This window comes from Hyaena hyaena, unplaced genomic scaffold (assembly GCF_003009895.1).
Source record: "Hyaena hyaena isolate Hyena2069 unplaced genomic scaffold, ASM300989v1 scaffold_799, whole genome shotgun sequence".
NCBI lineage: Eukaryota > Metazoa > Chordata > Mammalia > Carnivora > Hyaenidae > Hyaena > Hyaena hyaena.
Window position 1 is genome coordinate 529,641 of NW_024081430.1, and position 13,050 is coordinate 542,690.

At 43.9% G+C, this 13,050-nt stretch overlaps 1 protein-coding gene across 1 annotated transcript in view; it reads right to left on the minus strand.

Moving 5' to 3' along the window:
• Nucleotides 1-7,509: 7,509 nt before the first annotated feature.
• The window catches only part of LOC120221662 (transient receptor potential cation channel subfamily M member 3), a 129,465-nt gene continuing 123,924 nt past the window's right edge, over nt 7,510-13,050 (minus strand). Inside the window, exons 17-18 of the mRNA XM_039219178.1 lie at nt 9,467-9,750; nt 7,510-7,795 (exon numbers count right to left, since the gene is read on the minus strand). Of these exons, the coding sequence (XP_039075109.1) occupies nt 7,773-7,795; nt 9,467-9,750 (307 nt within the window). The 3' untranslated portion in view covers nt 7,510-7,772. The remainder of the gene's footprint in view (nt 7,796-9,466; nt 9,751-13,050) is intronic.

The window sequence follows — 13,050 nt, forward strand, 5'->3', positions numbered from 1 at the left end:
TTGATCCCTTTTCTCCCATCCCTCAGTGCTCTCAGAGCTAATCCAGTTATAGATCATAACATACTTTACAATGGATCATGAAAGCATGCCTGCCAGATAGTTACTGTGAAGACCAGTCTGACATGTGTCTCTCATGCAGTCAAATTGCTATCCTTAAGCCTTTCCTACTTAGAGATTCTAGAGCTGCCACTGCTTTTTTTTTACATCCTTTAAGACAGGGGTCCAACACTCCAGTGCACATAGGAGACTTCCTGGTGATGTTCCTGAGGGAAGGGAACCATACGTAAGGTGCGGGTCGGAGTGCTAGGGACTGCGGTGTATTGAAGAGCACATGCTCCTTTTTATTCATTTATTTTTTAAAGTTTATTTATTTTTGAGAGAGAGAGAGAGAGAGAGTAGAGGAGGGGGAGAGAGAGGGAGAGAGAATCCCAAGCAGGCTCCGTGCTATCAGCGCAAAGCCTGATGCAGGACCTGAACTCATGAACTGTGAGATCATGACTTGAGCCAAAGTAGATGCTTAACCAACAGAGCCACCCAGGTGCCCCGAACACATTCTCCTTTTAAAGGAGCAGCCAACACCTGGGTGGCTCAATTAGTTAAGTGTCTGATTCTTGATTTTGGCTCAGGTCATGATCTTGCAGTTCATGAGTTTGAGCTCCATGCTGACAGTGTGGAGCCTGCTGGGGATTCTCTTTCTCTCTCTGCCCCTCCTATGTGCTCTCACACGTTCTTCTTTCTCAAAAACAAAAAAAAAAAAACAACAAAAAAAAACGAAGGAGCAGCCAAGATGCCATGAGTCAGGTGACTATTTTCAGGTGGGAATCCAGGTCTCATTTCACCAAATCTCAGATTTTTCAAGAGAAGCCAGAAATATGAAATTAGATGTGAAATCTATCAATTTTTAAATGTTTCACATTTTTAATTTTTATTTTTTTAAATGTCTATTTATTTTTGAGGGAAAGAGAGAGGGAGCGAGTGAGCATGAGTGGGGGAGGGGCAGAGAGAGAGGGAGACACAGAATCCGAAGCAGGCTCCAGGCTCTGAGCTGTCAGCACAGAGCCCGATACGGGGATCAAACCCATGAACCATGAGGTCATGTGACCTGAGCAGAAGTCAGATACTTGACTGACCCACCCAGGTGCCCTTAATGTTTCACATTTTTTATAAAACACCCCTTCTCTGCTGGCTAGATATGACCCACAGGCTACCAGTTTTCAATTTGTACTTTACAAGTAGCTTATGGGACTCTAGGCAATTAACTCCGTGTACCCCAACCGTTCTTGGCATGAAGATGGTGGAGATCAAGTGACAGCAAATAAATGCACAAGGAAGTCCAAGTCATGTTTTAAACTACTAAGTTGTTTTTTTTTTTTATTGCAAAACATTTGTTACAGAAATTTCAGAAAGTTTTTCCCATGGTATCTGCCAACTTCTGCTTCGAATTATGTATCTAAACAAACAAGCTCAAAGTGCATTGTGAATCCAGTAATAGACCTTTAAAAAAGAACAATTCCTCTAAGGATTTATATATATTTATAATGTCGATAGATATGCAAACTGCTGTCTATCCATACACAAAGAAGGAAAAGATGTATATATATTTAACAAACCCAATTTCAAAATTGTCGTATTTGTAGGAATTCATTTAAAAATGATATTTGAAGAATTTCCCCCATTATAAACTATGGTTAGAATGTTTACAAATGAGAGTCTAAGTTCTAGGTTATGAAATGGTTATGAATACAGTATACTGTGTGTACTGTTTTGCACAGAAGGAACAGCAATATGAACTCAAGTTAGACGCTGTAGTGACAGGAAGCAGATCAGTCTTGATAAAATGTTACGGTACTCTTCTTCCGAATCTCCCTCACAAAGATCCTGCGTTCTTTGGGTCCAGAAAGATGCAGCTAGCAAATACACATGCATGTGTCATTCGGGAGAACAGGAATAACCCTGAATATGGTGAGTTCCTCTGCGCCCCCGCCTCAGTTCTCGCTGTATTTCTCATCTACAAGTCAGGATCAAGAATATGATCCCGGTTGGCCCTGAATCAGAGGTCCCAGACCATTGCCGTTGGGACTGAATGCTGCTGGCAGACACATTTGTTTGGCTAACAGAGTGTTTACCAATCTGAATGTGAATGTTTTTGTAGCAGGACACATGTTCTCTCATGCCCTACAAAGCCCACTTCTTCCTGTTGTCTTTCAACACCCAACAGGCAAAATTATGTCCTGGCTCGAGACCCTGCATGTATTTGAGGTTGCAGCCCCATGGTCTAGATGCGGATGGCTGGTTCTGCCAATCTGGGGGGAGCTGGGGTGAAGATGTGATCCCTCTTTTGGGATTCAGGAGGGCAAAGAATTGGACGAGGCTGATCCAAACACCAGCTGAGACAGGGGCATGGAGGAGGGGGTACGGAAAGGAGCCTCAGGTAGTGGGAAGATTTGGGCTGGGCAAAGTCTGAATGCTTGACTTTTTCCAAGTAGCCACTGTTTCAGCTTACTGTGCCAGGCTCCCAGGGGTACTGGGGTAACAGGAGCAAGGGTCTGCGGGTCTAGTAAAAAGCATGTTGTGCTGGGTGAAGAGAAAGGAAAGTTAAGGGGGTGAAGAGGGATGCACATTCAGGTGCGAAGCCGAACTACCCTCTGTGACCCAATACTCTCAGAAGACTGCCTGTCCTTGAGGAAGGCCTGGGTCAAGGTTGGTATCGCTGCTCTGCAGAGAGCCCATAGACTTGCAGCCATACGTGCCCTTTTCGTTCTCTGGCACAGAAACATTGTGCAAACAGGCAAGGGTCTGGAGGCTTATGGGGACCCGCAGACTAGGTAAACTAGGGAAGGGGACATTCACCTCACTCTTACTGCCATGTGGATTATGCGGCCACCGAAATCCTTCCTTAGATGACATGTAGAAATTGTCTTGATTTCATTAGCAGCGATCAGTGCAAGGAACTCATCAGAGAAAAGGTAACACGGGGATCTTCTCAAGTGAATTGAAAAAAGAAAAGAAAAGAAAAATCTTATTTTCCTTCAGTCAGAACCAACGCCTCTTTGGTGGACCCCAATCTGGGAAAGAGAATGTTTGACATGTAAAAGGAAGAGAAAGCATAGGCCAAGGGCAGGCGGAGAGAAAAAGTTTTCTCTACCCATTTGAGGAACGGTGATTTATAAGACCGTGCAAACTGGCTCCTCTCTTCTCCAGATGTGGAATGGCTTCTGATAATGACATGGTGGTTTCGTTAAAGGGCAAGCTCTTTGGACTCCCCTAGTTCTTGATCAGACACGCAGTCACCCACCCCTCGCTCTCCCCCCGGACCAGACTCACACACAAGGGAAGAAAAGCCACCATGTAGGAGGGAGGAGCACAGTCGTCCCTGGGCCACTCACTCACCATCATCTGTAGGTTTCTGCACCATCACAAACGGACTTCCCACTCTCATGTCTGGCTTAACAATCTGTACCCAGTGGCCCTAAAGAATCAGAAACGTGCCTCTCCTCCATCACAGATGCACTTGGACCGGTGTCGGCTAGCCATTTCTGGGTCCCCTAGCTATGCACCCTGTGGTTAAGACTTTCTTTCATAGTATTTGTTCAGAGCTTTAAAAAAAGATTAAAAAAAAAAAAACCCTTGGTTACTTCTTTTGTTTTTAATTTTGAAAAACTGAACATAATCCCCAAACAGGGTAAGGAGCCCAACACGGTGAGCACGTTCCTAGCTGGTTTTTAAGTGTTAGAGCAGGCAAGTGTAAAATGTTCAGTGCCCTTCAAGAGTCAAAAGAAACGCATAAAGCAGAGCATGCATTTTGGTGCCACAAAATTAAGACTGGATTTGGGGAGGGATTACTTCATTTAAGTTACATTGCTATTGTTAAAGAATAGTGAGTAATAATGCAATATCTAGAACATATATAACCACCTACACACTAGCATCACTTTATCTAGAAACAAACGTATCAGTGTCACTGACGGAACATATTTATAAAATACTGTACACTGCTTCCGCATGGGGTTAGCAGATGTAAACAAACAGCTAATTCAACTGGAGTTTAAAATATTATTTTGAGTTCATTTGTCATATAGTCTTTTGCATAACATGCCAGTTTGTCTTTCACAAAACACAATTCACCTACCAAGGCTCACAGGGCTGGTCAGAGGATGTACATCAGCCTATACACGTATTTCCTAGTGGCCTATAGGATTGTGAAAAACATAAAGCAGGTCAAGGAACAAAAGTGCTCATTTTTCGAGGATGCTAAATAACATGGCATTGGGAACATACTTAATCCCAGCAACGTGTGCTTCTTTATTGAATGTTACAGATCGGTCAGTGATTATAAAGCTGTCCTGTAACAGTCATTAATACAACCACATGCTACAACTATGCTGGATTAAACATGGTTACATATATGTGTGCATGTGTTTTATAATACAGCATTGCTCGACACGCTGGATGGTACAGCCTATAGATATAGCATGATGGATGACTGGATCATATTGATTACCATTACAGAAGTTAAACAGCCCAAACATTCAGAAGATTAGACTGTAGAGCCTCAGGAAGTGGAATAAATGGACTATCCAGTTATCTACCATAATATTATCTACAGAAACCATCTTTTAGAGTACATTTAAAACATTCAGAAGAAACACACTTTGTGTTTTTAGAAGTACAGTTTTCCCACTGGATTATTCATATATATATATATATATTTTTTTTTTTTTTTTTAAAGGAGAACTTTCAAAGTGCTAAATAGATATCCTAGACCTGGAAGCTTAGACTTAAAAAGAAATCCAGTTCTGTAAAGTGCTGCATTCTGCCTGCTAACACACCTTCTGGCTTGGAGAAATACGTAACCTAGCCATGGCAATTGAGCCCAAGTTTTCCAGCTTCTCATTCAAATCCATCAAGGAGGAGGTTTCTAACTATAAGCATGGGGGTCAGTCAGGGAATTTCCATGGCTATTTTCATAAAACACTTAATTTTTTTCCAAAGGAACAAGCAATTTAGAATGAATCATTACATACAGGAGTATATAAAATTGGCACCTCAAAGGCAGATGATAAAACCGAAGCTATTACTTCCGTGGGCTCTCTATGACTTTATTTATGTTCCTCAGTAATGTGCTGCTTATGAGCTGCTTAATTCACAGAGACAGGTAACTAACGTCCTCTTGATCGGGGACATGATGGAATAAATGAGCTGAGCACAAGCTGACTGTACAAGGCCACAGAATCAATGCCACATCGGTGTGCAGAGAACCCAGAAATGGGAAGAGATGGTTTGAAACAGGACACACATGTAGGTGCACAGCGAAGACATGGCTCATGAGAATCGCACAGTTGGAGTTTAAAGACTGAAATTTGGCTTGTATATTTTGCACACTTCACAAAAGATATAAGAACTTCATTTTCTTGCATAACGAAAGAACCCGGCAGTCACAAGGTGAGGACCGTTAAGTACTGTGTCTCCCAGGCCCTCTGTTCTCTCCAGAAATCACGGTGAAGGGAAACACTCGTGCACATAATTTCTTACCCTCACTTTCAATCTGGCCCAGAATGGGGCTCTGGAGGTACAGTGATGTCCTGCTCTGTGGTCAAAGATGAATGGTTTCACCTCTTTCTTGGATTCCTCTACAGACTCTCTCAGAGAGCCTTCTGGCTTTTTAAAGTGTGCTCCATACTTAAAGTCATTAAACATTAGGACACAAGTACATCACACTAGCAAAATAGAATCTAAGGGACCAAAAGAACAAAATCTTGGTTCAAACTCTGGTGCTGGGACTTAGCCTTCCTGAGAATCACAGAGAAATGGTCTCAAATGTAAAGTGCCTATTACAACTACTGATTATAAGCAACCGTGATTCCTCTTCCTCATTATCAATCCAGGATAGATCCAGGGGTCCGTGGGCCCTTGCAGGTTATGCTGCAACTTCGCATATATGTACATTCATCTCTGGGGAGGGGGCCCAAAGATGTCACCAGCTTCTCACTGAGATTCATGGCTCAAGGACATTTAAGGGCAACTGCTTTATTCTCAGGCCATATCTATATTTGCTGAAAGGGAAACAGCCACTGTGAGGCTCAGTAAAAATGTAAGCATTTCTAGAGCAATTGCATATGAGGGAGGCTGGTTGCTTGTTTTGGATTCACCCACATACCAAAGCGTGAAAAGGAATTATTTAATTCTTTGTATGTGGCCTCATATCCATTTCCAGATCCAAAAGACTGGTTCGGAGGGGGTTTTAAAAAAAATTTGAAGGCTAGAGGTTTTTTCTCCATGTATTTACTTGATTTCACATGATGAGAAAATCTGGAGCTCAGAGCAACGAAACAGGAGAACCACATAATATTTTGGGGGCCCAAAAACATTAGGTCATCTTCCTCAAAGATTTTATTCTTTTTAAACATCAGTGATGCAAGTGGGAATCTGAAGATTTGAGGGTCAGTATTTATTTATCTCCCTTCAAATCCAGACTCTGATCTAGCAGTAGCCTGTATTGAAGAGTCTGTATGTAATACTACCCGGTGTGGAACTGCATGTCTAATTCAGATTGTACTTGGTGTAATCACTTTGGGCAGAAGAAACTAGACTCAGTAAGATGTCGTCACAGCATGTGCTTCCGGATAGAAAGGCAGAGGGCGGGTGGCCAGTCATTTTGGCAACTCTAGTTTGGTACAAGGAAGAGCTAAGGTCATAGGGATTTAAAAAGTCATAATTTCAACACCTATCAAAATCCAACATAATATAATGAACTCTTTCAATGGAACTCCTTGGCTAAGGAAAAATCCCGGTTATACCTCAAGGTATTAGAAAAGGTCCAAGCTTCTTAAGAAAGCTCTATATGCCTGTTTATATACTATATATAAACATGTTTGTGTAAATGCATATATATGTATATAAGCAGCATATACCATGGAAATCTTTGTGTGGTTTATTTGCTTTCTATTTTTGTCTATTGTATCATTTTTATAGCTCTGGATAGAAGAAAAATCTTCATGGTATGCATGGGATGATACCAAATTCCCAGTCAATTCTATGGTTATTTATGATTTGAAACTTCCTTAAGTACTCTGGAACATTTTCCATAAAAAAAAAAAAAAAAAAAGATGCCAGCCCTTGAAAGACTCCAATTACATTTATGCTGAGCTCAGATTAAATGGCAAAACTCTATGTATGAAAATATCCACATGTGATCAGATCTTCATGTACAAAATGGTCATGTGATGAGTGGTGTGAAGAATTTCCAGGTACATCTTGGAGATGTTCTGAAGACATGGTAGAGTCATGCAAACGATGACAGCCACACAGTGGCATGGCACATGACACTAATGGCGAGAATACAACAGGATGCCATATGGCAATTTTAGGTGAGTTCTGCCCACTATTGGTTTTTCCCTTTTCGTTCACTATCACGTACTCAGTGAGTGACTTCATTGATGACAGGTGAGGTACAAAATAAATGAAAAAATAGAAAATTATTTAATTACATTCATCCTGAGCTTGCTCGACTATACTCGAATGCCCACTGTATATAATAAACCACTTGACATTTGTTTTTAGCCTTACTTCTTCTTTCACTTTGATTGCAATACAAAAAGGCATTTCTTTTCCCTTTATTTTCTTCAGAAAAGATAAACAGTCGTGGCACCAGAAGTGAATATATAAGAGACAGGCGAACTCGGACTGTTACCTTGTTTTTTCTTTATAATGATCAATTACAGAAGTGTTGGCATGAGGAGGTGGGACGTTAGGTAGAACTGCTTGCTGCCGGCTTATACTGAATAAAAAGGATGCTCTTCATCAGTCACCAGTGATGGAGCCAATGTGAAAAGAAAACAGAATTGAAGTTTAGAATATCTCATTTGTATGCTGGCTACTTTATTTTTATCTTAGTTTGCAATTTAGCCCTGTATCCTACAACTCTTGATCATGGTCAGAATTGGAAAGATGCCTCCTGGCATGGAGAATGCTTGAAGCCCCTTCATTCCCAGAGCTCACGGCTTTCAGAAGTGACTAGTGATATACATTCATCTCAACCCTTCTTCTCCCTCTTTCCCCTCCCTGCCTGTCAAGCGTGAACACGACTTAAAGCCCCTGTGTTTGGTGCCCGGCTGGACTAAACGCCTTCCTCAATCTGTGGCCCAGAAGTCACCTTTGAGTTAACGCCTCCTGAAGCATTGCTTGTTTTGCTCAGCTAAGAATAAAGCAGGTGTGTTTCAAGGAAGGGGAACAGGTGGAGTTCGAGGAGAATTTTAGGGCTGGATTCTTGAGCCTCCTGCAGTGCTTATTAGGAAGGTTTAGTTGTGCTTGCCTTCAAAGCTGAGGAAGGCGGATGTTCTGGACAGTCTCCTCATGGACAGGCTGTCGCCTCGTCCCTCCGGCTTGGAGGACTTACTCCTCTGGAAGGGGTTTCGCAGGCTTGCTGTGTTCCGTTGCCTGTCCAGTTTGTCACTGATGGAGAAGCTCTTCCTGGTGTGTGCATATGGCGCGCTTGGCTCCTCTGCCGAGTAGCTGTTGGCGCGCTCTATCTTGGGAACTGTGATGTTATTGGACAGGGTTCTATCTGCGTTCTCACCCTCCTGGGAAGGTATCGCAATGGTGGCTCTCCGGCCTCTGGCCTCGTTCTCCTCACTGTCAGAGCTGGGGTGGCTCAGTTCTGCTTCTCGCTCAGGATGGCAGCAGGATGAATCCTCCACTTTGCCCCCAAGACCGCCAGGGAAGGTGGCCCTGTCAGCAATCGCTTGAGGGGCATTGACACATCTTGTGTCAATACAGTCTGTAATACTTGTGTATTCTGCTGTTTTCATGGGTACCCCAAAGTTGGCGTAATAGCCCCGCGAAGGAGAAAACATAAAGCTATGAGATTTCACGATGGGGGCCTCTTCTAGAAGAAAGGGTGTCGTGGCTAGGTAGCGGCTACTTTTGGAACGCTCGATGCTCTGGTACATTGGAGGGTCAGTGTCCCAGGGGTTTTGGCATTCTGGGAGGTGAGTATAGTCTGAAGAAAAAGATCTAGTGTCCATGGAGGTGATGTCCTCAAAATCAATGCTCCGGCTCGGAGGTCTGTCTGTGGGTGCAAGGGTTGCATAGGCACTGGTTGAAGGAGCCGTGGAAGGTGCCGTTGCCGAAAAGCTTGGCTCACCTAGCCCGAGGATGTTCATGGAATTGTCCAGAGGGTCTATATCACAGTGGAGTTCATCCATGGCAGAAACATAGATGTCTATACATGAGGAAGGTCTTCTGGAGTCAGGAACAATGGCCAAGGTGTTCGCAGGGGCTGCAGGAGCTTTGGGTTCTTTTGCTACAGAGTGGGAACTAGTAGCCCGGTGGAGGCTCAGGGACCTTTCTTTAAAAAGACTTTCCAACTTTTCTATACCACCTTTGTCTTTCATATTGACTGAATAGAAAGAATGGCTTCGCATACGGGGCATTAGGGTTGGAGAAGTTGGGGACATGGTCTCCTCACCTGCAGGGTCTATACTCTCTTGGAGCTTGAAGGTGTTTCCCTCCTGGCTGTTGAAGCTGCTTTGGCGCACGATGTAGGCAGCATCCGTACAGTCCGATGAGGTCCGGGAGCGGATTTTGTTGGACTCGGTCCGCTCCAGACCTGTCAGGCGCTCCAGGGCCGTGGCCATGCGCCCAATGAGGTCCTCGAGCTGCGCCAGGCGGATGTCCACGGTCTGGAGCGAGGCTTTCATGCAGTGCTCTCTCTCGTTGACTTCCTCCAGCCGCATGGACATGTTCTCCACCCTGGGCAAGAGACAGAACGAGGGTCACTCAAGGCCGGGTTCCTCTCTGGAGAATCTAAATCTTTTTGAGCTGGACGAGGCTTTTAGAGATGATCTAATCTAGTGGTATTTATCTACCAAACTCCTTTTCCCCTCAGTAAAATTTAATGCATGATTCCAATAAATAAACACCAAAATGGAGTAGTTCTTATTGGAGTAGAATGGGGCCAAAGCACCTCATGACTTGGCTGTGACTTGGGGCAGGGTTTAATGACCTAAGTAAGCCTTAGGGTGTTGGCCTAGTCAGTCGGCACTGAAATGAGAATGGTGCATCTTGATGACTTTGCTCAGAACCATGCAGTAGGATTTGAGAATGAAGATATTCTCCTTGCAGTGCCTAAGACTTGTAGTAGGACTGGGATTATTTTTATTTTGCACTAAAAAATTGTTACTGTTTGCTTATTTTTGAGAAGAGGGGAGGGGCAGAGAGACAGAGGGAGACACAGAATCCAAAGAAGTCTCCAGGCTCCGAGCTGTCAGCACGGAGCCGGACACGGAGCTCCAACCCACAAACTGTGAGATCGTGACCTGAGCTGAAGTCGGATGCTTAACTGACTGAACCACCCAGGCGCTCCTTATTTTGCATTTATGTGATGATCTTTTGTTGTTGTTGCTGTTCACAATCATCTTTTCAAAACTTAGTGCCTCTGAAGGAAGTGGTACGGTCCTGTCACTGAGGCACCTGGAGTTGATCTAACCCAATCCTTTCTTTAATAAAGGAAAAGCAAACATCAAGAAATTTAACCAAGATTACGTAAGGTAATTTGTGGTAAACCTGGAGCATCTATCAATAAGTAACTATTCTACTCCTCTCTCTTTCTCTCCATGTCTCTCTGGATAGCTGATCACAGATGCCTTATATTACAGTTATTTCTAGATGTCGTGACCTTACCCCACTGGAAATTCCTAAGGGCGTGATCTGTCTCATATTTCTTTTTCCATTCCTGTGCTGCCTGGTGTCAATAAAGGTTCATTGAGTCAATCACGGCTATGAACTTGATTTCATTTGTTTACTAGGCTGCCTGGACACCTATTTACAAAGACAGAGGCCACGTATTTAAAATAAAATTGTGCCATATTTTTCTGGGATTGACTGGGGAAGGGCAAACCAGAATCAAGCTTTGGTTTGAGCTCCAACTTTCACTTGTAAAAAATGCCCAAAGGCAAAACTTTTGGAGACTCTAAATGAGATCCATTCACAACTTTTCTGGAGAGGATAAGGATACTTTCCCCAAACTCCCAATGTGCACAGTAAACCACGTGATTGCTGACCCTTAAAGAAACATGCCTGCATGTAGAGGATGTGCTTTACAGACAATGGTGGCCATGGGAGCTGGGTCCCCCGAGCTGTTGTGATGGTGGTGATGGGGGGTGGGGGTGGTAGCGGTGGTGGTATATTAATAGCGGCGACACTTCAATCAGAGAAGAATACATTTCAGTGCCATGAGGTTTAAGAGGCATGTGGCTTCCCTTTCTGAGCATCTGTAGGCTTTAAGAACCAACCAACCAACCAACCCAAGTGGGGGTGTGTGTGACTCTCCTGCCTTAGGTTACATCTGTGCCTCTTTCAGCCACAGCCCATCCCACCCCAACTCACCTCACCCATTCTGCTCTTTTATCTTTCAGGTTGCCTTCACCCAGCCCAAGGTTCTGGACTGCCCTCTTGAGCCCTGCTTTGGAGACATCCTCCTGATGTTCCATGACCAACCCAGCACTTCCCAGGGTCTGGAACATTCTGCCACCCTGCCCAGGTGTATGCCTTCAAAGACCCGAAAATTGAAAATTTGAGCAGTTGCGTATCTGGCAAACTCAATGCTCATCACCCAGTTGACATAGCTGATTCAGAAGGAAAATACCACTGTACCCTGTTTCACTTCATTTTGTGATATAAACACAGCTTGAGAAACAAATTACTTACAATAACAAGCCTGTGTGTCTTATCTACTTACAATTTACTTTGTCACCATCTAGCCTAGGCAGCTTGGTCGTGCAAGTACTGCGATTTCCTGTTCTGCAATGCAATAAGCTTTGAGTGAGTGGATAAAATACTTCCTCATTAAATTCGAGAGCAGGAGAGATGCATTTTTGTAGAACGGGACTTTCCATTTTGGATACTCCAAGTATGGAGTGCTTTAGTGTTGGCAGAGTAACAAAAGACAGGATAGTTTTCCTCTTCCTCTTTCTTTTCCTGGAGACTGGTGTATGCAGCGTTGGTATGGAAAGAGATAAAGATGCTCTTTTAGCCTGACTGCCTGAGATCACTGGTCTGAGCACTGTGAAGTATCTCCCTGCACTGTGGGAAGCTCTCTTCCTGCATCTCACCTCTCTTCAGCCCAAAGATTCAACCCTGCAGAAAGAGAAGTGGCAGATGAGAGGCAGAACTAAGGTACCATTAGGCAATGGAGGAGTCAGGAACTGCCTGTGGACAGTAAACAGGACACAGAAACTAAGGAGCGCAAGGGGATCAGGGAGAAGAGAGAGGAAGAAGGCAAGCAGAGAGGTGCCTGGGGGGAATCTAAAGAGCCGAGAAAAAGAAGCATGGCCCCAGGAATGGGATGGTTGGAGGTAGTGAGGAAGACGGCTAGAACACGGGCAAGGAGCTATTCTTCACCAAAGCTCTCCTTGGTGGGCTCTCCTGTGGGCTCTGAGGTGTTCTGAAATGTAATACTTGGTGGAGTGGGGGTGGGGAATAGACGGTTTCATCCATTTTCTTCCAGATTTCTGTATGTGTTTAACCACCTAACTGTATGATCATTTAAGTCATGAACATAACGGTAGGGGTAGACTGTAGGAGTTATCAGAGAATAAAAGATCCTAGAGTCAAACTCCTATATGTTTGTTCCATAAACAGAGTGCCTCCCCTAATCTTAAAAAGAAATTCTTGAGAAGTGATTGTAAATGAGTGTGCATCACAGATACAAGTACATGTGAGGATCAAGCCGCAAGTTTTGGGTCATGACTGTAAGTCACTAGTTGCTGACTCTGGCCAAACCACTCAGGAGAGAAAATGTAGGTAACGATGGGAAGAATTTACGGATCTAAAGGAACGCTCAAGGGGATAGATACCGGGAGTGATGAAACAAGAGAAAAAAGGAGGGAAAGGTAGGTGCTGTGTGGGCACCTTCATTCTTCTTTCCCTTTTTTGCATCTCGGCCTCATGTGGCTTCTTCAGAGTAACTGGGGGAGGGGGGCAAGCACATTAGTGAAACAGCGTGGTCCTGGGGGAAGATGTGAGATGGCTCCTGCCTCTGGATGCCCAAGA